The 22,057-nt window shown below is 52.0% G+C and overlaps 1 protein-coding gene across 1 annotated transcript in view; it reads left to right on the top strand.

Annotated features, from left to right (window-relative positions):
• Nucleotides 1-20,158, top strand: part of ints4 (integrator complex subunit 4) — a 34,659-nt gene extending 14,501 nt beyond the window's left edge. The window contains 14 exon segments of the mRNA XM_042345770.1: nt 3,029-3,234; nt 3,768-3,910; nt 4,578-4,705; nt 5,842-5,975; nt 7,215-7,369; nt 8,777-8,870; nt 9,073-9,153; nt 11,251-11,340; nt 11,342-11,382; nt 12,046-12,105; nt 15,308-15,467; nt 16,744-16,887; nt 18,086-18,206; nt 19,810-20,158. Coding sequence (XP_042201704.1) covers nt 3,029-3,234; nt 3,768-3,910; nt 4,578-4,705; nt 5,842-5,975; nt 7,215-7,369; nt 8,777-8,870; nt 9,073-9,153; nt 11,251-11,340; nt 11,342-11,382; nt 12,046-12,105; nt 15,308-15,467; nt 16,744-16,887; nt 18,086-18,206; nt 19,810-20,000 — 1,748 coding nt within the window. The 3' untranslated portion in view covers nt 20,001-20,158.
• Nucleotides 20,159-22,057: the final 1,899 nt, after the last annotated feature.

The following is a 22,057-nucleotide window of genomic DNA, read 5'->3' as shown; positions in this document are numbered from 1 at the left end:
GTCTTGAAGTTCAAGCCCTCACATCGGGACTTGGCATCACGCAGTCCAAGCTGACGCTCCAATGCAGTGCTACATTGTCGCATTGTCGGATGAGATGTTAAACTGAGGTCCTGACAGCCTGTTCAGGTATCCTGGCCAACAATCCCCTAAATTAAAATTGGTCACTCACACCACGAATGTGTGTGGGACACTGCTGTGCGCAACTGGCTGCCGTGTTTTTGAGCACAAAATGTACAGTCACTACATTTACAGTATACCCTGTGAAGCACTTTGCGACATCTCAGTGACGTGATAAGGCTCGATATCAAATGCAGGGATTATTATTGTTATATGGAGGTTGCAGGTTATTAATATCAGGACAGACTGGACAGGTTGAGCCTTTTTTTTAGCTCGAGAACAGACGTTTAAAGGGGGGAAACCTAATAGAAGTGTTTAATATGATAACGTTAACATAGCCAGGCAGTTTCCCTGATTGGGGAGTCTGTAACCAGGAACACAAGTATGATAATGACTAGAGGGTCGAAAACGGAATTTAGGAGGAACAAGTTCATGCAGAAGGCAGTGAATAGAGGCATTTGCTGCTGAGGCGGTCATGGAGGAGATAGAGGAAGCTAGACCTTCAGGTGAGGGAGAAGGGAACAGAGGGTGTGGGAGGGAGTAAGGAACTACTGGAGACTCGTGAGGAATATAAATACCGACACGGACTGGTTGGGCTGAGTGGCCTGTTTCAATGCTGTACATTCTTTGTAATGTTTGACTGTACAACATGCCAAGTCAAGTCAGGACTATGCGTGTGAGCAGTGGTGTGAATGAGGCTGTGTGTATGAGCAGTGTGTATGAGGCTTTGAAGGTGAGGACCAGGTTCTTGAACTGTATCCTCTGTGTGATGGGAAGCCAGCGGAGTCGGGCGAGGATGGGGGTAATGGGGTCGGGGAGCCTGGTGGGGGTGAGGATGGGGTGGGGGAGCCTGGTGGGAATGAGGATGGGGTGATGGGGTTGGGGAGCCTGGTGGGGGTGAGGATGGGGGTGATGGGGTGGGGGAGCCTGGTGGGGGTGAGGATGGGGGTGATGGGGTGGGGGAGCCTGGTGGGGGTGAGGATGGGGTGATGGGGTCGGGGAGCCTGGTGGGGGTGAGGATGGGGGTGATGGGGTGGGGGAGCCTGGTGGGGTGAGGATGGGGGTGATGGGGTGGGGGAGCCTGGTGGGGGTGAGGATGGGGGTGATGGGGTGGGGGAGAGGTTAGTTCTGGATGATGTGCAGCCTATGGAGGGAGGAGTTGGGGGGCGACAAGCAGGGAGTTGGTGTGGTGGAGTCTGGATGCAGGGAGTTGGTGTGGTGGAGTCTGGATGTAATGAAGGGGTGTGTGAGGGTCTCGGGGGCTGCGGTGGGAGACAGTGGCAGAGTCGGGCCATGTTGTGGAGGTGGGGAAGGCAGAGCGGGTCATGGCACGGATATGGGTAGAAAGGACAGTTGAGGGTCAAACAAGCCAAGAGAATGAAGCGCTTTGAGAAGTTGTGCTATATGAACGACATTATATAAAAGAAAGTAACTGTTGAACAAATAAGTTTTAAAAGTAATGAAAAGTTAATTTTGAACTTTTGCTCATAGATTTATATTCTATATAAATAGATTTGTTTCAGCATATTGAAAACATCGTTTAAATTTGCCAGAATCTATTTCATACATTAACCCTGAACATAACTATTTTCACAGAAAATAAATTTTCTCAAGAGTATGGCATTATCCATATTTGTTGGAAAAGAGGTGTCTGTAAGTGTAGCTCCAGTACTCTGGTAATCCTGTAGCTCAGTGGTTAGAGCACTCGCTTTGCGAGCGAGAGACCTGAGTTCAATCCCCGGCAGATCAGGGCGAAACCTTGGGCAAGTTTCCTTACTCCACACAGAGCCTAATAATAATCCCTCAACGAAAGAAAATAAAATAATAATTTGGTCACTTCAATCCATGGCTGTTTGTGGAACACTGCTGTGTGCAATTGACTGCCGCGTTTCGCCCACAAAGTATACAGTCACTACACTTTACACTATATTCTGTGAAGCGCTTTGAGACGTCTTGAAGACATGAAAAGTGCTATATAAAATGCAAGGATTATTATTATTATTAATAGTCAGAATGTATCTAATACTTAAAGGATGGGACAGGACATCAACAACAACAAATTGCATTTACACAACAGAGGGAGCGGGAAGGTTGATATGATGTTAATAGGTTGCAGAGGAAGGAGGGCTTTAAAAAGTCAGGACGGGATTATTAAACTTATTCATCCGGCGAATGGAGAGTCAGTGAAGTCGGGCGAGGATGGGGTGATCGGCTCACAGAGCTTGGAGCAACATCATAAAAATATGGGATATGTAGACAGGAATTTAAATTCTAGTTTCATTAGCGTTTGTGTTTGAGCTTTCCCCAAGGGAACAAATTGTCAGTTTCAATTGCATCACTTGGTGCAAGAAGGCGAAGGAACGCTGTTGGGGAGGATTGCTTCCTCTACTGTTCAAGAAAGCTTCATGGACCTGGAGCAGAATAAAGCAGATATTTAGAATGTGAATAGATTCTGAAAATAAAGACGGTAGAGCAATGCTCTGATTGAATTAGTGGCCTCATATCTTAAATTACACATACTTTTAAAAGCTTCAGTTTTCTTCCCTCCTCTCCTGGAAGCTCTGACATGTGTTGAGGTACAGTTCCCTGGACGCCAGCTGCCCTCCAGTACTTTAAATCGACATTCTCTATGTGTGGGCTCAGACACTGTGTGAGCCCAGACACTGTGTGATCCCAGACACTGTGTGAGCCCAGACACTGTGTGATCCCAGACACTGTGTGAGCCCAGACACTGTGTGATCCCAGACACTGTGTGAGCCCAGACACTGTGTGAGCCCAGACACTGTGTGATCCCAGACACTGTGTGAGCCCAGACACTGTGTGATCCCAGACACTGTGTGAGCTCAGACACTGTGTGAGCTCAGACACTGTGTGAGGTCAGAGCTCAGTATCGCCCTGTGTGTGTGAGCAGAGGTGCGGCTGGCTGCGGTGGAGTCTCTCTGTACGCTGGGCCAGGCCTCCGCCTCCTTCGCTGAGAAGTGCCTGGACTTCCTGGTGGACATGTTCAACGACGAGATTGAGGAGGTGCGTCTGGGCTCCATCCACGCCTTGCGCCACATCTCCAGCCACATCCGTCTGCGGGAGGACCAGCTGGACACCGTGCTCGCCGTCCTGGAGGTCAGTGTGTGTGTGTTTGTCTGGGTCTATCTGTCTGACTGTCTGTGTGTCTGTCGATCTGTGTGTGTGCGTGTTTGTGCATCTGTCTGTGGGTTCGCGTGTGTCTTCGTGTGTGTCTGTGTGTGTGTCTGTGTGGGTATGTGTGTGTGTTTATGTGAGTCTTGTCTGTGTCTGTATGGATTTGTGGGTGTTGGGAAGCCAGGCTGGAGGGGATTGAGGATGGGAGGGTGGGGGCTGGAGGGGATTGGGGTTGGGAGGGTGGGGGCTGGAGGGGATTGGGGTTGGGAGGGTGGGGGCTGGAGGGATTGGGGAGGGGAGGTGGGGCTGGAGAGGATTGGGGAGGTGGGGGCTTGAGAGGATTGGGAATGGGAGGGGCGGGGAGAGGATTGGGGAGGGGAGGGGATTGGGGAGGGGTTTGGGGAGGGGAGGGGATGGGGGGGGCGGGGATTGAGGAAGGGAGGGGGGGCTGGAGGGAGTGGGGGATGGGCATGTGTTGTTTGGTGCGGGTGAGGATATGTGTCTGTGACCTGCAGGATTCCTCCCGGGACATTCGTGAGGCCTTGCATGAGCTGCTGTGCTACACCAACGTGTCCACCAAGGACGGCATCCACCTGGCGCTTGTGGAGCTGCTGAAAAACCTGGCCAAGTATCCGACCGACAGGAATTCCATCTGGAAGTGAGTCTCAGCTCGGAGCAGTGGGGGGGGTCAATGTGATTTGTTCTAAAATCTTCTAACTTTGCTTTGCCAGAATAGGGTTCCAGGGATTTAATGCCTCTGTCATGGGAGGGGTAGTTTTGCCTACAAAATGCACAGTCACTACACCTGCCAGCAATACTGAAATCCTGTAGTGTAGTGGTTAGAGCACTCGCCTTGCAAGCGAGAGGATCGGGGTTCAATTCCCAAAACCTTAGACTAGTTTCCTTACTCCACAGGCTTCAGCAGCAATCAATAGGAACCCGGTTGTTAGTCGAATCGCGGATCACTTTCTGGGAGCAATAATCCCCTTAAAAATAATAATAATAATTTGATCACTTCACTCCATGACTGCCTGTGGGACACTCACTGCTGTGAGCAATTGGCTGCCGTGTTTCACCCAAAAAGATATACAGTCAATTCACTTTGCAGTATATTCTGTGAAACGCTTTGAGAAGTCTAGAAGACGTGATAAGGCTCTGCATCAAATGCCAGAATTATTGTCATTACTGTTATTGTTATTATTGTTATTGTTATAACTAGATAGAGAGCTATCTATCTGTTCAGCTGCTGTTGTCTTTGGGATGGTTTGCACCCTCGAGGAACCCGTGTTAATCGCTTCTCTCTCTCTCTCTTCCTCTCTCTCAAGATGCCTCAAGTACCTTGGGAGCCGGCACCCGACCCTGGTTCTCCCCCTCGTACCCGAGTTGCTGAGCACACACCCGTACTTCGATACTCCAGAGCCAGACATGGACGACCAGCCTGTATCCTTGCCGTGTCAGTCTGGCCTCAGCCTGGCTCACTGGGTGGGTTCCAGCCTCCACGTGGGGACTTTGAACTCACAGACAGACCAGGCTGACGCTCGCTGCAATGCAGTGCTGGTGGAGTTGTGGGGGGTGCCGGGGTGAGAGCGCTGCATTGCTGGAGTTGCCATCTTGCGGATTGTGCAGTACTGCAGCTCGGGTTTCCGCGCTTGCCTTGCAAGCGAGAGGACCTGGGTTCAATTCCCAGACAGGTCAGGGTGAAACCTTAGGCAAGTTTCCTAACTCCGCACACACAGGCCTCTGGTTACCAGCGGTCAGTAGGGACCCAGTTGTTGGTCGATTGGCGGATCGCTTTTCCGAGGATATTGATCACTCAACCCACGGCTGTTTGTGGGACGCTGCTGTGCGCAATTGGCTGCCGCATTTCGCTCACAAAATATAGTCAGTTTACTTTACAGTATATTCTGTGAAGCACTTTGAGACGCCTCGAAGACATGATAAGACACTGCATCAAATGCAAAGATTGTTATTATTATTATTGTTGTGTCTCCAAACTCTACAGATGTCTGGTTTCCGTTTCTCTGAAATGAGGGTTGTCCCTCCCTCCCTCCCCGGCAGTTTGAAACTAACTCAGCACTAAAGAGACCACATTTGCTGCCGTCCTTTCACACACCCCTTCACCAACTGCTCCCAGGCGCATACACACTGGGTGGCCATTGGTGTGTGTACACTCACTCGTGGTAGTTTTATTAATAATAATCCTTGCATTTGACACAGCGCCTTATCAGATTTTTAGACGTCTCAAAGCGCTTCACAAATATACTGTGAATTGACTGTATTTTTTGTGGGCGAAATTGCGACAGCCAATTGCACACAGCAGTGAGTGTCCACAGACAGTCATGGATTGAAGTGACCAAATTTTTTTTGATGGAATCATTACCCCGGGAAAAGTGATTTGCCCAAACAACTGCTTGGTAAATAGAGGTCTGTTTGCGTGTGTGTAGCAGGGAAACATATCCAATGTTTCACTCTACTGCCCGGGAATCGAACCCAGGTCCTCTCGCTTGCGAGGCGAGTGCTCTAACCACTGAGCTACAGGACTCCATTTTATTTAATCTTGTTAGATGTTGCGTGCTTAACCTTGCTCAGATATCGCGGTGTTGGTGCTGGTGTTCAACGCAGCCAAGACTTGCCCCACCATGTCCGCGGCTCTTCTCCGACCACACGTTCGGCACTACGCCTACCTGCGGGACAGCCTCTCTCACCTGGTGCCCCCGCTGCAGGTCAGTGAGGGCCGCGCAGCTCATTCTATTTAACCCTCCCCTGACTTTCACCCCAGGTGCCTGGCGTTCTTGGAAGCCAACAACTTGTATTTATATAGCGCTCTTAATATGGAATCCTGAGCCAAGGGGAGAGGGAGGGGGAGGTGACGTATGCATGATCAAAAAGGAAAGTCTTTAGGTGGGATTTGAAGTTGGGTAAGTGAGGGGGCAAGGCTGAGGGATTGAGGGAGAGAGTTCCAGAGTTTCAGGGACAAGAACAACATGGTCAGTGTACAAAGGCCTCTCATTAAGCTGAGCTCACAGTCCTGGCTGACACTCCAGCAGGAGAAGTGCTCAATGTCAGAGGCATCATTTGTAGAATCATAGAATATTACAGCACAAGGAGGCCCATCCATGCCTGTGCCGGCTCTTTGAAAGAGCACCAACTAATCCCCTCCCATGCTCTTACCCATAGCCCTGCACATTTTCATTTCCGTGGAACAGAATCGTAGAATCTTAACCCTAGTATCATCCCGTTCTTTGAGGAAGCTTTAAACACTAAGCTCCAGTGACTGGTTAACCTAGTGTCTAGTCACCCAATGATCGTTTGACTGTCCATTCGTGTAATCCTGAAGTTTTTATTCCATGTGCTTCCTGAGGGAATGTCATGCCCTTCCTGTTTCAGTGTTTGAATGTTGCTTTGTCCCTCACATTCCTCAGTTTGTCCTCCTGGGATTGTTTTGCAATGTCCGTGACCATCCATTTGACTTCTTGTCCTGATCAGTCATTCCTTACCACTCCTTTCTCTTCTGAAGCCCATCTAATCACTTAAACCACACACCAGCACCAAAAACTCTTGGCCCAGCTCCCAGTGCTTGTTAATATAGCTCCCAAAATAGCTAGTGAGTGGCCTGGATGAGATTTATCCTGTTTGAAGAAAAAATTAGGTTGTGTTCAATGTGTGGAGCATCTGGGAACAGCCATGCGTCAGTGGGGAGAGAGCCCCAGCACAGACACTATGGGGAGAGAGAGAGCAGGGAATAGGATTAGTGTAGAGAGCTCCAGTGGGGAGCGAGCCCCAGCACAGACACAATGAGGGGTTGAAAGCGCAGGGGAATGGGATTAGACCAGTACCTGGTGTCCAATAGCTCTCGTAACTCGCTGAGCATTCCTGCAGTGTGATTTGAGAACAGGGGCAGGTTAGCTAACTGCTGTGTTGGCCGGGGTTTAATAATCCAGTTTCTCTGCGGTTTCCTCCAGTTGCCGGGGAGAAAGACCTTGGTGTCGGATTCCAGCAGCCTGGCTCTGAGTGAGGACTCCTCTCGGCAGTTTGTACAGAAGAGCCTGGACCGAGTTCAAAGCATTCAGCACCTGGATGCACACGGGTCCCAGGACCTCCTGAAACTCACCACACGGTAGGCAAGAGGCATCTTCACCGCCCGCTAAACAACAAACCTTCTGGCCAACAACACCTTTCATTTCCGTGGTACCCTTCACATATGGTCATGTGGTGGAGCACTCAATATAATAATAATAATAATTCATAATAATAATAAAAGTATAATCCTTGCCTCATCACGTCGTTGAGACGTCTCAAAGTGCTTCCAGGTTAGACTATGATACCCTACCAACCTGTCCGCTTTGCCGCTCGGTGGGCACTGACTTACCCCTGCCCTGCCCACCCCACTATTGCCAGTCTGGCCTTCAGGTTTACTCTCCACCGTCTGCAACTCTGAGTCCCTCTGCCTTGTCCCTCCCGGGTCTCCTTCAAAGGCCATCTCAATACCTTCCTCTGTGACCGTGTCTTCGGCCCCACTCCCAACCCCCACTCCCACCCCCTCACTCACACCCCCCAGTCACACCCCCACTCCCACTCCCACACCCCCACTCCCATCCCCCCACTCCCATCCCCCACTACTCTCCAACCCTCTTGATTCCAATCCCCGGCTCGGTTGCAAACCTTTAACTATCCAGCACCTTGAACATCTTTCCAACGTGAAAGGCTGTTTCTCTATGTAATTTATTGTTGTAGACTGTAGACTGTAGTGACTGTGTGTTTTGTTGGCAAAACATGGTATCCGATTTATGCTCAGTGACTTACCGCAAACAGCCATGGAGGGAGTGATTTTATTTGGTGGATTGTTGTCCAGGGAGAGAGGGAGAAAATCCCTTCTCTTATCGACGAACGACGATTTTTAACGTCCCATTCGGCCCATCGTGTTGGCACAGACACGATGGCTCGTAGGGCCTCCTTCTGTGCTGTATAATTCTATGATCCTGAAGAGACGGTGACTTCAGACTTCAAGTGGCAATATCTCCCAGTACTAAGTTCTCTGAGACACCGTCTAGTGTGAAGGAAATACAAGTTGTTGGACTGTGGGGAAAGGACAGGTAAATGGGACTGAAAGGATCGCTCTTAAAAATCAACAACAACAACAACAACAAGATTCCATTTATTGAGCGCCTTTCACGTCGGGAGGACGTCTCAAAAATCAACAGATGCAATGGGCCAAATGGCCTTCCTCTGTGTTGTAAATGTAAATGTCAATGTAAATTTGCTGTAAATAAATAAGGGATTATTGTTAGTATCCCTTCAAAAATAACTAAATAAAATTGGTTACTCACTTTGAGGCCTTTTGTGGGACACTCACTGCTGAGTGCAATTGGCTGCTGCGATTCCTCCATAAAAGTCAATTCACTTTACGTGTATCTTTACGTGCGCTTTGAGACGTCTCAACGATGTGATCAGGCGCTGTACCAAATGCAAGGATTATTATTATTAAGAATGTATTCCATGTTGCCTTTCTCGCTCTCTCACACAGGGACTTGCAGAGACTGGGAGAGCTGCAGCCGGAGCTGGCAGGGATTGCTGAATTCTCTGCCACCTACCTGCAGTGCCAGCTCCTGCTCATGAAGGTGAGTGTGTTGGTTATCTCTGTATTGTCACCAGACCCCCTGCAAGTATTATTGTTGTTATTATTGTTAATATTATTGTTGTTATTGTTGCAGTATGTTATTATTGGTATTATTATTGGTATTGTTATTATTGTTGTTATTGTTATTATTGTTGTTGTTATTGTTGTTATTGTTATTGTCCTGAGCTGATCTTTCCCCACAGTCGCTACAGGAGAAGCTGTGGAACGTGGCAGCTCCGCTCTACCTGAAGCAGAACGCTATGGCGTCAGCCGCTGCCAAACAGGTGAGCCACAGATGCCCTGCCCCGCCCCGCCCCGCCCTGCCCTGCTCGCACAGTACCTGCTTCACTGGACCCCCTGCGAGGTCTTGTCTCGCTGCCTTCCCACAACTCGACCCTGGCTTAACTTGTCACTTCCACTTGATAGTAATAAGAATAATAATCCGTGCGTTTGATGTGGCTGTGTGTAATTGGCTGCTGTGTTTCTTTTACAAAATAGACAGTCACTACACTTTACAGCCTATCCTGTGAGGTGCTTTGAGACATGATGAGGCGCTGTATCAAATGCAAGGATTATTGTTGTTGTTATTGTAACAACGGAAAGGGGGCAGCGGGCGCTCACTGGGGGATTGGCAGGGATGAGAGGCTGAGAGTTTGGGTTTATTCACCAAAGCTGAGGGTGAGGGAGCGGAGGGCAAACAGAGAGAGGTTTACATTGGATCCGTTACCTCGTGCTTCCCACAGAGGCTTTGTCACTCATAATTTGCCCACAGGTCCTGATAGACCATCACTGCACTCCTCTCCCCCTAAATCCTGACACAGTGTCTGCTGTTTGCTCTACTCGTCCCTCGTCCCCTCCGCTCCACCATCAGACACCACGCCCCGAAGCTTTGGAACTCGCTCCCTCACACCCTCCGCCTTGCCCACTCCTTCCCCTCGTTTAGATCACACATGAAGACCTTGCTCTTCGCCTGTGCTCCCCCCGGCTCGGAGTCCAGCTTCGCCGCAGTGACTCACTTCGGGACAACGCTGTGTAATCTCAAGTTCTTGTGTGTCTGTTCCCTACGCCCAGCGGGCTTCGGCCTGCTCCACGTCCCCCGCCCCGCCCCGCCCAGCCCGGCCCAGCCCGGCCCACCCCACCCTCAGCGGTCAGGCCTTCAGCTTTTCTGCCCCCACCCTCTGGAACTGCTCCCTTCCCTTGCCATGTCCAAAGCCTGTTCAAGGCACTGTACAAATGCAATGTTGTTGTTTGAGACTCTCCTCCCCAATGGCGCCTTCGGTCATCCGTGCAATCCCCCCGTGCCCTCCACCCTCCTGACCCCGAACCCCAGCTCAGGTCCAAATCCCTGACTGTCCAGCGCCTCAGGACGTCCTCCTGATGTGCAAATGTCATTTGATTTTGTTCCTGTTGTTTGTCTCTCTGACGCTCCTCCACCCCGCCACCCCGTCCTGAATCTCTCTCTCTACCCCCCCCCCCATCCTGACTCTCTTCCCCCCCCCATCCTGACTTTCTCTCTCTCTCTACCCCTCCTATCCTGACTCTCTCTTTCTCTCTACCCCCCCCCCCCCCCCCGTCCTGACTTTCTCTCTACCCCCCCCACCCTGACTCTCTCTCTACCCCCCCGTGGAGTCCTGTAGCTCAGTGGTTAGAGCACTCGCTTTGCAAGCGAAGAGACCTGAGTTCATTTCCAGGCAGAGGGCAAAACCTTGGGCAAGTTTGCTTACTCCACAAACCTAATAATAATCCCTCCAAAACCAAAAACAATTGTGGGACACTGCTGTGCGCAATTGGCTGCCGTGTTCGCCCACAAATATACAGTCAATTCACTTTACAGTATAAAGGACGTGAAAAGCGCTATATCAAATGCAAGGATTATTATTAAGGATTATTATTACTATCCTGACTCTCTCTGCCCCACCCAGTCCTGACTCTCTTTCTACACCCCCCATCCTGATTCACTCTCTCTACCCCCCCGTCCTGACTCACTCTCTCTACCCCCCCACCCCCGTCCTGACTCACTCTCTCTACCCCCCCGTCCTGACTCACTCTCTCTACCCCCCCACCCCCGTCCTGATTCACTCTCTCTACCCCCCCGTCCTGACTCACTCTCTCTATCCCCCCACCCCCGTCCTGACTCACTCTCTCTACCCCCCCACCCCCGTCCTGACTCACTCTCTCTACCCCCCCGTCCTGACTCACTCTCTCTTCCCCCCCCCACCCCCGTCCTGACTCACTCTCTCTACCCCCCCGTCCTGACTCACTCTCTCTACCCCCCCCACCCCCGTCCTGACTCACTCTCTCTCTACCCCCCAATCCTGACTCACTGTCACTCTCTCTCTCTCTGTCACTCGCAGCCTAACTCTCTCTCTCTGTCCCGCCAGGTCCTGGCCTACACATACGAGCTGGAGTTCCTGTACAGTGGGCTGGAGAGCCGGCAGCTCGTTATCATTCACCACGTGCGGCTCCAGGCTAAAAGCCTTGCAGCTCATCCTGAGCGCTTGCACCACCAGAGGGTGAGGCCAGGAGCGGTGGGGTGTGTGCGTGGTGTATGTGTGGGGTGTGTGTGTGGTGTGTGGTGTGTGTGGGGTGTGTGATGTGTGTGTGTGGAATGTGTGTGTGATATGTGGTGTGTGTGTGGGATGTGTGGTGTGTGTGGGGGGGGGTGTGATGTGTGCATGTGGTGTGTGTGTGGAGTGTGTATGTGGGGTGTATGGTGTGTATGGTGTGTGTGTGGTGTGTGGAGTTGGTGTGTGTGTAGTGTGTGTGGGGTGTGTATTTTGTGTGAGTGATGTGGTGTGTGTGGTGTGTGTAGTGTGTGTGAGTAGTGTATGTGTGGTGTGTGTGGTGTGAGTGGTGTGTGTGTGTGTTGGGAGTGGTGTGTGTCAGTGTGGTATGTGTGTGCGGTGTGTGTGTGGTGTGAGTGGTGTGTGTGTGGTGTGAGTGGTGTTTGTGTGGTGTGTTAGTATGGTGTGTGTGGTGTGTGTGTGTGGTGTGTGAGCACAGTTGCACTTGTTGGTGACCTTTCCTCTGAAGTGTTGAGATGTTTTGACGTTGTGCCACCCTGTACATGTGTAATCATTTACGGAGTGAGGAGTGATGGGGGTGATGATGCCAGGGCTCTGTGGGCAGTGTTTGTGGAAGATGCCCTCACTTCATTGTGTCTGTTCTGCCCCCAGCATGGAAATCCTCCTGAACATGTGTGAGAAGTTCCTCCAGGAGCTCGAGGCATTCACAAGGTAACCAGCTCATTATTCCTCATCTCACCCATCAAACACACAGTCAAAACACTTTACAGCGTGTGCCATGAAGTGCTTTGAGACGTCTCAACAACATGATAAGGCGCTGTATCAAATGCAAGGATTATTATTATTATGTAGGTAGGGGTGTGTGTGTGTGTGTGTGGCTGCCTCTGTGTGTGTGGTGTGTGGCTGCCTGTGTGTTTGTGTGTGTGTTGATGAGTGTGTGGTGTATGAGTGCTGTGGGTTGCTGTATGTGTGTGAGTGCCTGTGTGCTGTGTGATGTGTGTGCTGTGTGTGTGATGTGGGCTGCCTGCCTGTGAGGCGATGCTGGACTTCATCGAATCCAAAGTCGAGGGAATCCACTCAGCTGCCTCTGCCCTTCTGTCTGTTACCCCCTCCCCATCTCCACCTCTCACCCCGGCCCCTACCCACCCCTCTCTCCACACCTTCGAGCCTGTCTTCTCTCCTCTCTCACCATCACTATAATACGCTTGAAACCGACCACCTGCTCCCTCGACCCCATCCCTACCCCTCTCCTCACCTCTCAGCTCCACCTCCTTGCCCCTCTACTCACTGACATTGTAACCTCTCCCTGTCCTCTGGTACTGTTCCCATCCCATTAAAAACTGCTGTCATCACTCCTATCCTTAAAAAAGCCCTCCCTGGACCCTTCTCTACTCCCTAACTACCATCCCATCTCCAACCTCCCCTTCCTCTCCTGGAACGAGTTGTTGCTTCTCAGCTTCACTCCTTCCTCTCCGCCACTCCCTTCTCAAACCCCTCCAATTCACAGTGTGTGTGAATGCCTGTATTTTTGTGAGTGCCTGTGTGTGTGTGTATGAGTGCCTGTGTTTGTGTGAGTGCCTGTGTGTGTGTGTATGAGTGCCTGTGTTTGTGTGAGTGCCTGTGTTTGTGTGAGTGCCTGTGTGTTTGTGAGTGCCTGTGTGTTTGTGAGTGCCTGTGTGTTTGTGAGTGCCTGTGTGTTTGTGAGTGCCTGTGTGTTTGTGAGTGCCTGTGTGTGTGTGTGTGTGTGAGTGCCTGTGAGTGTGTGAGTACCTGTGTGTGTGTGTGTGTGTGTGAGAGTGCCAGTGTGTGTGTGTGTGTGTGAGTGCCTGTGAGTGTGTGAGTGCCTGTGTGTGTGTGAGTGCCTGTGAGTGTGTGAGTGCCTGTGAGTGTGTGAGTGCCTGTGTGTGTGTGAGTGCCTGTGTGTGTATGAGTGTGTAAGTGCCTGTGTGTGTATGAGTGTGTAAGTGCCTGTGTGTGTGTGTGTGTGTGTGAGCCTGTGTGTGTGTGTGAGCCTGTGTGTGTGTGTGTGTGTGAGCCGGTGTGTGTGTATGTGTGAGCCTGTGAGTGTGTGTGAGCCTGAGTGTGTATGTGTGTGAGCCCGTGTGTGTGTGAGCCTGTGTGTGTGAGCCTGTGTGTGAGCCTGTGTGTGTGTGTGAGCCTGTGTGTGTATGTGTGTGAGCCTGTGTGTGTGTGTGAGCCTGTGTGTGTGTGTGTTAGCCTGTGTGTGTGAGCCTGTGTGTGAGCCGGTGTGTGTGTGAGCCTGTGTGTGTGTGAGTGCCTGTGTGTGTGTGAGTGCCTGTGTGTGTATGAGTGTGTAAGTGCCTGTGTGTGTGTGTGTCAGCCTGTGTGTGTGTTAGCCTGTGTGTGTATGTGTGTGAGCCCGTGTGTGTGTGAGCCTGTTCTGTGTGTGTGTTAGCCTGTGTGAGTGTGTGTGAGCCTGTGTGTGTGTGAGCCTGTGTGTGTGTGAGCCTGTGTGTGTGTGTGTGTGTGAGCCGGTGTGTGTGTATGTGTGAGCCTGTGAGTGTGTGTGAGCCTGAGTGTGTATGTGTGTGAGCCCGTGTGTGTGTGAGCCTGTGTGTGTGAGCCTGTGTGTGTGTGTGAGCCTGTGTGTGTGTGTGTGTGAGCCTGTGTGTGTGTGTGAGCCTGTGTGTGTGTGTTAGCCTGTGTGTGTGTGTGAGCCTGTGTGTGTGTGTGTGAGCCTGTGTGTGAGCCGGTGTGTGTGTGAGCCTGTGTGTGTGTGAGTGCCTGTGTGTGTATGAGTGTGTAAGTGCCTGTGTGTGTGTGTGTGTGTGAGTGCCAGTGTGTGTGTGTCAGCCTGTGTGTGTGTGAGCCTGTGTGTGTGTGTGTGTGTGTGTGTGTTAGCCTGTGTGTGTATGTGTGTGAGCCCGTGTGTGTGTGAGCCTGTTCTGTGTGTGTGTGTGTGAGCCTGTGTGAGTGTGTGTGAGCCTGTGTGTGTGTGTGAACCTGTGTGTGTGAGCCTGTGTGTGTGTGTGAGCCTGTGTGTGTGTGTGTGTGAGCCGGTGTGTGTATGTGTGAGCCTGTGAGTGTGTGTGAGCCTGAGTGTGTATGTGTGTGAGCCCGTGTGTGTGAGAGCCGGTGTGTGTGTGTGTGTGTGAGCCTGTGTGTGTGTGAGCCCGTGTGTGTGTGAGAGAGCCTGTGTGTGTATGTGTGTGTGCCCGTGTGTGTGTGAGCCCGTGTGTGTGTGTGTGTGTGAGAGAGCCGGTGTGTGTGTGTGTGTGTGTGAGAGAGCCTGTGTGTGTGTGTGAACCTGTGTGTGTGTGTGTGAGCCTATGTGTGTGTGAGCCTGTTTGTGTGTGTGAGCCTGTGTGTGTGAGCCTGTGTGTGAGCCTGTGTGTGTGTGTGCGCGTGTATGTGTGTGAGCCTGTGTGTGTGTGTGTCTGTGTGAGCCTGTGTGTGTGTGAGAGCCGGTGTGTGTGTGTGCGTGTGAGAGAGCCGGTGTGTGTGTGTGCGTGTGAGAGAGCCAGTGTGTGTGTGTGTGTGTGAGCCTGTGTGTGTGTGAGCCTATGTGTGTGTATGTGTGAGCCTGTGAGTGTGTGTGTGTGTGTGATCCTGTGTGTGTGTGTGTGAGCTTGTGTGTGTGTGTGAGCCTGTGTGTGAGCCTGTGTGTGTGTGTGTGTGAGAGCCTGTGTGTGTGTGTGTGTGTGAGCCTGTGTGTGTGTGAGCCTGTGTGTGTGTGTGTGTGTGAGCCTGTGTGTGTTTGTTAGCCTGTGTGTGTGTGTGAGCCTGTGTGTGTGTGTGAGCCTGTGTGTGTGTGTGAGCCTGTGTGTGTGTGTGAGTGCCGGTGTGTGTATGTGTGTGAGCCTGTGTGTGTGTGAGTGCCTGTGTGTGTGTATGTGTGTGTGTGTGTGTGTGTGTGTGTGTGTGTGATGGCTGTTGCTGTGCTCCTCCCCAGGTGTTTTGCTGTGGAGCTGCAGCAGTTACAGGGGGGGTTTGTGGAGCGGCTGTTGGATGTGATGCCGCGGCTCGTGGCCTGTAAACCCACCGAGATGGTGAAGATCCTGCAGACCACCCTGCGGCAGAGCGCCTTCCTGCACCTCCAGCTCCCAGAGCAGGTCAGTCACGTACCCGCTCGGCCGGCCCCGGCTTCCCGTTCGTCCCAGAGCCCTGGCACCTCGCCCTGGCACCTCGCCCTGGCACCTCCCTACGCCTCCGACCTGCTCCCCCCCATACACAACACCCACTGCCTCCGCTCAGCCGGCTCAGGCCTCCTGTTGTTCCCTCTGTTCCACCATCAGTGGCCGTGACTTCAGCCACAACACCCAGAAACTCTCTCCCTCAATCCCTCCGCCTCACCCCCCTCTCCCCACCTTCACATCCTGCCTTGTTGCTGGTGCTCACAGTCACCCTCCTCCCCCTCCCCCCTCCCCCCTCCCCGCTCTCCTTGGCTCGGGGTCAGACTCCGTCACTGTGAAACTCTCCGGGACGTTACCCCGTGTGAAGCCATTATATAAATGCAAGTTGTTGTTGTTGTTGTCCCCCTCTGCTCGACATTTGGTGGCACGTACGCCCCAAAGCTTTGCAACTCACTGCCCCAATCCCTCCGCCTTCCCCTCCTTCCCCTGTTTTAGATTACCTTCCTCTTCCACCGTGTTTACGGTCGTTTCCTCCCCGGCTCAGCCTCACAGCTCAGCCCTGGGAAGCGCTGCGAGACACTCCGAGTTGTTGTTGTCTCCCCTGAGCCCCAGTAACTCCCTGGTCCTCCCCAGCCACCTGTACACAGCTGCTGCAGCAATGTACTGTAGCTCAGTGGTTAGACATCGCCTCACAAGCGAGAGGATCCGGGTTCAATTCCCGGGCAATTGGGAACCTAAGGTAAGTTTCCTTACTCTGCATACACACACACACAGACAATACACACACACATAGACACACAGACAGATGCATACACCCACATAGACACTCACACAGACACACACACAGACACACACTTTTGTTTATCAGGGGTCAATTGGAACCTGATTAGCAGATCTTTTTTCAATGAGTAATAATCCCCCACAACAATGTGTTCACTGAATCTACGACTGTTTGTGGGACACTCACCGCTGTGTATAATTGACTGTCATGTTCTGCCACAATATTCAAAGTCACTACACTTTAAATATACTGTGTGACGCGCTTTGAGATACCTCAATGACATGATAAGGAGCTATCTGAAGGGTTATTATTATTATTACACTAGGGGACAGACACACAGTTGCGCCACTTGCCCTCAGAGGTTCCCCTTGTGCTTCCTGTGCTGGTGTTGGTGGAGCTGCCCAGTGGGGGCGGGGGGTGGGGTGAGGGGAGGGAAGAGTTGGTGGATGACCTGCTGGTCCTGGTGTGTTGTAGGTTCACCGGGCGTCAGCCACCATCATCGAGCCCACGGGAGAGTCTGACAATCCTCTGCGGTTCACCACAGGGCTGGTGGCTGTGCTGGAGCTGGATGCCACACTACAGCACGTGAGTGACCCCCCCAACTCCATCAAGGTGCAGGTGAGCAGCGCTGAGCGTACAACAACAACAACAAATGCCACTTACACACAGCGCTTTCACATCAGGACGACTTCCCAAGGCGCTGGACAGTCAGGGATCCACTCCCGAGCTGGGGGTTGGGATCAAAGCGGGCAGGGCAGAGGTAGGAGGGTGACCTGTCAAAGAGGAGGGTCTTGAGATGGGTCTGAAGATGGCGAGGGAGGGGAGAGGCGGAGGAACTGTGGGATGGAGTTCCAGAGGGTGGGGGCAGAGTGGCTGAAGGCCCCCCCACCAATAGTGGGGCGAGCGAGGCGGCCAGAGCCCGCTGAGTTGAGAGAGCGAGCAGAATGGTAGGGGGTTAGGACGTGGCAGAGGTTGGGGGGAGCGAGGCCATGGGGGGGGGTTTGAAGGTGAGGACCAAGATCTTGAACTGTGTCCTCTGGGTATAGGAAGCCAGCGGAGTAGGGCGAGAATGGGGGTGATGGGGTCGTGGCGCCTGGTGGGGGCGAGGATGGGGGTGATGGGGTCGGGGAGCCTGGTGGGGGCGAGGATGGGGGTGATGGGGTCGGGGAGCCTGGTGGGGGTGAGGATGGGGGTGATGGGGTCGGGGAGCCTGGTGGGGGTGAGGATGGGGGTGATGGGGTGGGGGAGCCTGGTGGGGGTGAGGATGGGGGTGATGGGGTCGGGGAGCCTGGTGGGGGTGAGGATGGGGGTGATGGGGTCGGGGAGCCTGGTGGGGGTGAGGATGGGGGTGATGGGGTCGGGGAGCCTGGTGGGGGTGAGGATGGGTGTGATGGGGTGGGGGAGAGGACATGGGCTGCAGAGTTAGTTCTGGATGATCTGCAGCCTATGAAGGGAGGAGTTGGGGAGACCAACAGGTCCAGTGAGTACCCCACTGACCGTCTCCTGTGGCTGCCCCCCCACCACCTCCCAGCCTTGTGAATAATCTCCCATCTTGCCCTCCAATTCCACAACACCCCTCCTCTAACATCCCTGGTGAAGGTTCTCCCTCTCCCCACCCTCCCCACCCCCCACCACACACACACACATCCCTTATTCCTGGCCCCATCCTGAGGGTGTGTCTGAAACCTCTTCTCGCCCACAAAAATTTCACCCACAAAATAAGTATATCCTGTGAGGCGCTTTGAGACGTCTCACCGACGTGATGAAGCCGCTGTATCAGACGCGGGGATTATTATGATTATTATTATCTCTGCAGGTTGTGTATCCCGACGGCCAGGCCCACATAATCCATCCCAAAGCGTCCGATTTCCGCAATCCTGGGCCCGGCAGACACCGATTGATTACCGAGGTCTATCTCTCTCACACAGCCTGGACAGGTAACTGACTCTGTCCGCACTCACTCACTCACTTCACACGGGGAGAAGAGGAGAAGGAGGAGGAGATGACAAGCGGTGAATTCACAGCCTCAGAGGAAAGGGTCAGAAACGCAACAAAAGGTTGTGGGGTCCCTGAGCTCACAGCCCAGACTGACCCCCCCAGGTCACTGTTGGGGTGAGCACCACATGGTCAGAGGAGCAATCAATCACATGTTTGGGTTGTTAACAGAGAACAGAGAATGGAGTCTCTCTCTCTCTCCCACTGTCCTGGCTATCAATCTCCCTAAACTATTTGTGGGACCTTTCTGTGTGAAAAATGTAGCTCGACTCTAAAGCGTCTGAATACATGTTTTGACGGTGCTCTCAATGTGGGTTTAGCTGGTTAGACCCCAGCAGTTACCCCAACACACACTCTGGGCTCCCCCCAAGCCTTGGGTCTCGCCCAACCTGCACCTAATACTATGTGATTACGAGAGAGAGAGAGAGAGAGAGAGCATTCCATCCCAGACACAGGGAGACTTCCGCGTATAGGGGATACATATCTAGAACTCTGTTTGGTTTGGAGACTCTGAAGCATCTTAATGGGTTTCCGTGTGTGTCAGACACCCGGCCGGTCACGGTGATGGGTTTCCGTGTGTATCAGACACCCGGCCAATCACGGTGATGGGTTTCCGTGTGTGTCAGACACCCGACCGGTCACGGTGACGGGTTTCCGTGTGTGTCAGACACTCGGCCGGTCACGGTGATGGGTTTCCGTGTGTGTCAGACACCCGACCGGTCACGGTGACGGGTTTCCGTGTGTGTCAGACACCCGACCGGTCACGGTGACGGGTTTCCGTGTGTATCAGACACCCGACCGGTCACTGTGACGGGTTTCCGTGTGTGTCAGACACCCGACCAGTCACGGTGACGGGTTTCTGTTACCCGGCTGGTCACGGTGACGGGTTTCCACTTGTTCCAGACTAAAACAAATCTCACGTGAGGCGTATTAAGTCTTTTTGATGATATAGAGGTTGTATAAAATGGACCAATTATTATATTCTATCCGATTGTTAGTTGACTAGCGGATCACTTTCCAGAAATAGTAATCCCTCCTCCCCAAAAGCAATTGACTGTGCGTGGGACATCCCTGTGCACAATTGGTTACCGGATTTTGCCCACAAAATACACAGTCGCTACACTTTACAGTATATTCTGTGAATCGCTTTGAAAGGTCCCAACAACGTGATAAGGCACTATATCAAATGCAGGGATTATTATTATGATGACTTGTGATGTGTGGTTGTGTTTTGCTTTGTTGGGTAGTGTAATAATTGGAGCTCTATCTCTCTCTCTGTCCTCTCTGCCTCTCTCTCTCCCTCTCTCGCTGTTTCTCTCTTTCTCTGTCTGTGTCTCTCTGTCTCTGTCTCTCTATCTGTTTCTCTACCTCTCTCTCTGTCTTCCTCTCTCTGTCTTTCTATCTCTTGCCTCACTGTCTCTCTCTCAATGTCTCTCTCTCTGCCTCTGTCTCTCGCTCTGTCTCTCTTTCTGTCTCCCTCTCTCTGTGTGTCTCTCTCTCTCTCTCTTTCTCTGTCTCTCGCTCTCTATCTCCCACTCCCCACAGAGCCCTGCCAGGTGGAGGTGCGACTGTTGTTGGCGTACAGTGCAAGCGGCAGCCGGGGAGGGGCTGGGGCCAGGCCGGCCTGGGGGGACAGTGTGGACGGACTCCCCCAGACAGACACCACCATTGAGGGCACCATCAACCTCAGCAAACCCGTCAAGGTCTACCTGATGCCCAAACCAGCCAGGCGCTGAGTTGAGCAGAGCCTGGGGGAGGGAAGTGGGGGAGAGCTCAGTGGTTAGAGCGCTCACCTCACGAGCGAGAGGACCTGGGTTTGAGTCCTGGGTTGGGAGAAACGTTAAAGTTTCCTTACTCCACACACAGACACAGACGCACACACCTCTGTTTATCGACAGTCAGTAGGAACATGGTTGTTAGGTAATTAGCGGATCACTTTTCCTGGGGTAATAATCCCCTTACAAAAATTGGTCACTTCAATCCACGATTGCCTGTGAGACACTCACTGCTGTGCGCAATTGGCTGCTACGTTTCACCCACAAAATACACAGTCAATTCACTTTACAGTGTATCCTGTGAAGTGCTTTGAGACGTCTCGAAGACGCAATAAGGCGCTACGTGTATTCTAATTGAAGGCACCTGTGTGGGTTCTGCGTGGAATTAGCCCATAGGCTACCCTCCCAACCCACATTTTAGACCCTGTTTATCGAGCATAAACATGACCCCTTCAGGGCACAGCCCTTCCTTTGCTTCAGGTAGAATTGGTGAAGCTACTTTAGGTGTCACTCAGTGAGTCGTGGTGGCGGGGGCTCTCTCTCCTCCCCCCACAGCTCCTCAACCCTCCCGCCTACTCCCTCCTCCTCTCCCCGTGGGGAAGTCACCCTGTGTGTGGTCCTGTAAATAAATAGCTTTGTAACAAAAATATCCCAGGTTTTGTTGCAGTTGTTTTTGAGTCTGTTTCAGCCTGTGGGCAGGAGACCGAGTGGAAGCAATGAAACCAGCCCCAGAGACTCGGGGGCTGAGTGGGGCGGCCTGACCTCTGTGCTGGGAATGTCCATCTACAGGGTGTCTGCAAAGTGGTTATCCTCCACTTCCCACTGTTTGNTTTTTTGCCACAATCTTATCTAATCTACGCCCAGAACTCCACTCAGCGCTTGGTGGGGGGGTGGGGGTTTGCGGAGGTGCCGTCCTTCAGATGAGACGTTAAACGGAGGGTACCATCTGTCTGTTCAGGTGGATTTTAAAGACCTTTGAAAAGAGAAGGCAGTTTCTCTCAAACTCTTTCTCTCCCGGTGTCCTGGCCGACAATCCCCCAACACTGACCAACAACATGTGGAAGGACGATGATAATTGTATTTAGAATTACTTCATTGTATTCACTACAAGTGTTTTAATGGCTGTCTGTGTGTGTGGTGTGTGTGTTACTGTATGTTAGTTTGTGTGTGTGTGTGAGTGAGTGTGTGACTGTGGGTCAGGGGTGTATGTGTTTGCGGGTTTTGTGTGTGTATTAGCGAGTGTGTATGTGAAACTGAATGTGTTTGTCAGTGTGTGTGTAGTAGTTTGCGTGTGTTAAGTTGTGTGAGAGTGAGTGTTTGTGTTATTTTTGTGTGTGTTAGTGTGTGGGTGTTTTGTAACGGGTGTAACAGGACCTTGTGGACAGCCTGTAAAGTTCCTGGGACCTTGAAGTAGCTTCAGTTAAAAGGTTAGTATGTTGGCTCAGAGGAGGACAGATGGAGAATGTGTGTCAGCCTGGCTCGGGTGATCGCCTGGCCCAGGAGATTGTGGGTTCAAGCCCCACTGCCAGCTGTATTGACAAGGTGCCATCTGCTGTGTGCGATCGGCTGCTGTGTATATTTCAAAATACAGTCAATTCACTTTACAGTATATTCTGTGAAGCGCTTTGAGGACGTCTCAAAACCGCGATAAGGCGATGTATCAAATGCCAGGATTATTATTATCTTTCACTTGAGACATTCAGGTGAACTTTTAAAGTTCCCGTGATGATAGGAACGTAGGAAATGCTAGACCAAAAAAGACCAAGGTCCATCCAGTTCACCTTCCACCATCCTGGCAGTTGCTACCACATGTCATGTCCTGAACTATATACTGTCTCCCGAGATATTATTTCCTAACTCTGACCTAACGGTTCACTGGCAGATCTGGCTACACCACATCAAAATGCACCACTCTGCCCTCGCCTCCGCCAAATCATCCAACTCCAAGATAATCTTGGAAGCGAAGGACATCCCCAGGCTCCTACTCTCCACCACCAACCGCTCCTCCATCCACCCTC

This window comes from Callorhinchus milii, unplaced genomic scaffold, assembly GCF_018977255.1.
Source record: "Callorhinchus milii isolate IMCB2004 unplaced genomic scaffold, IMCB_Cmil_1.0 Scaffold91, whole genome shotgun sequence".
NCBI lineage: Eukaryota > Metazoa > Chordata > Chondrichthyes > Chimaeriformes > Callorhinchidae > Callorhinchus > Callorhinchus milii.
The sequence above is the reverse complement of the archived record's forward strand: the minus strand, read 5'-3'. Positions and strand labels throughout refer to the sequence as shown.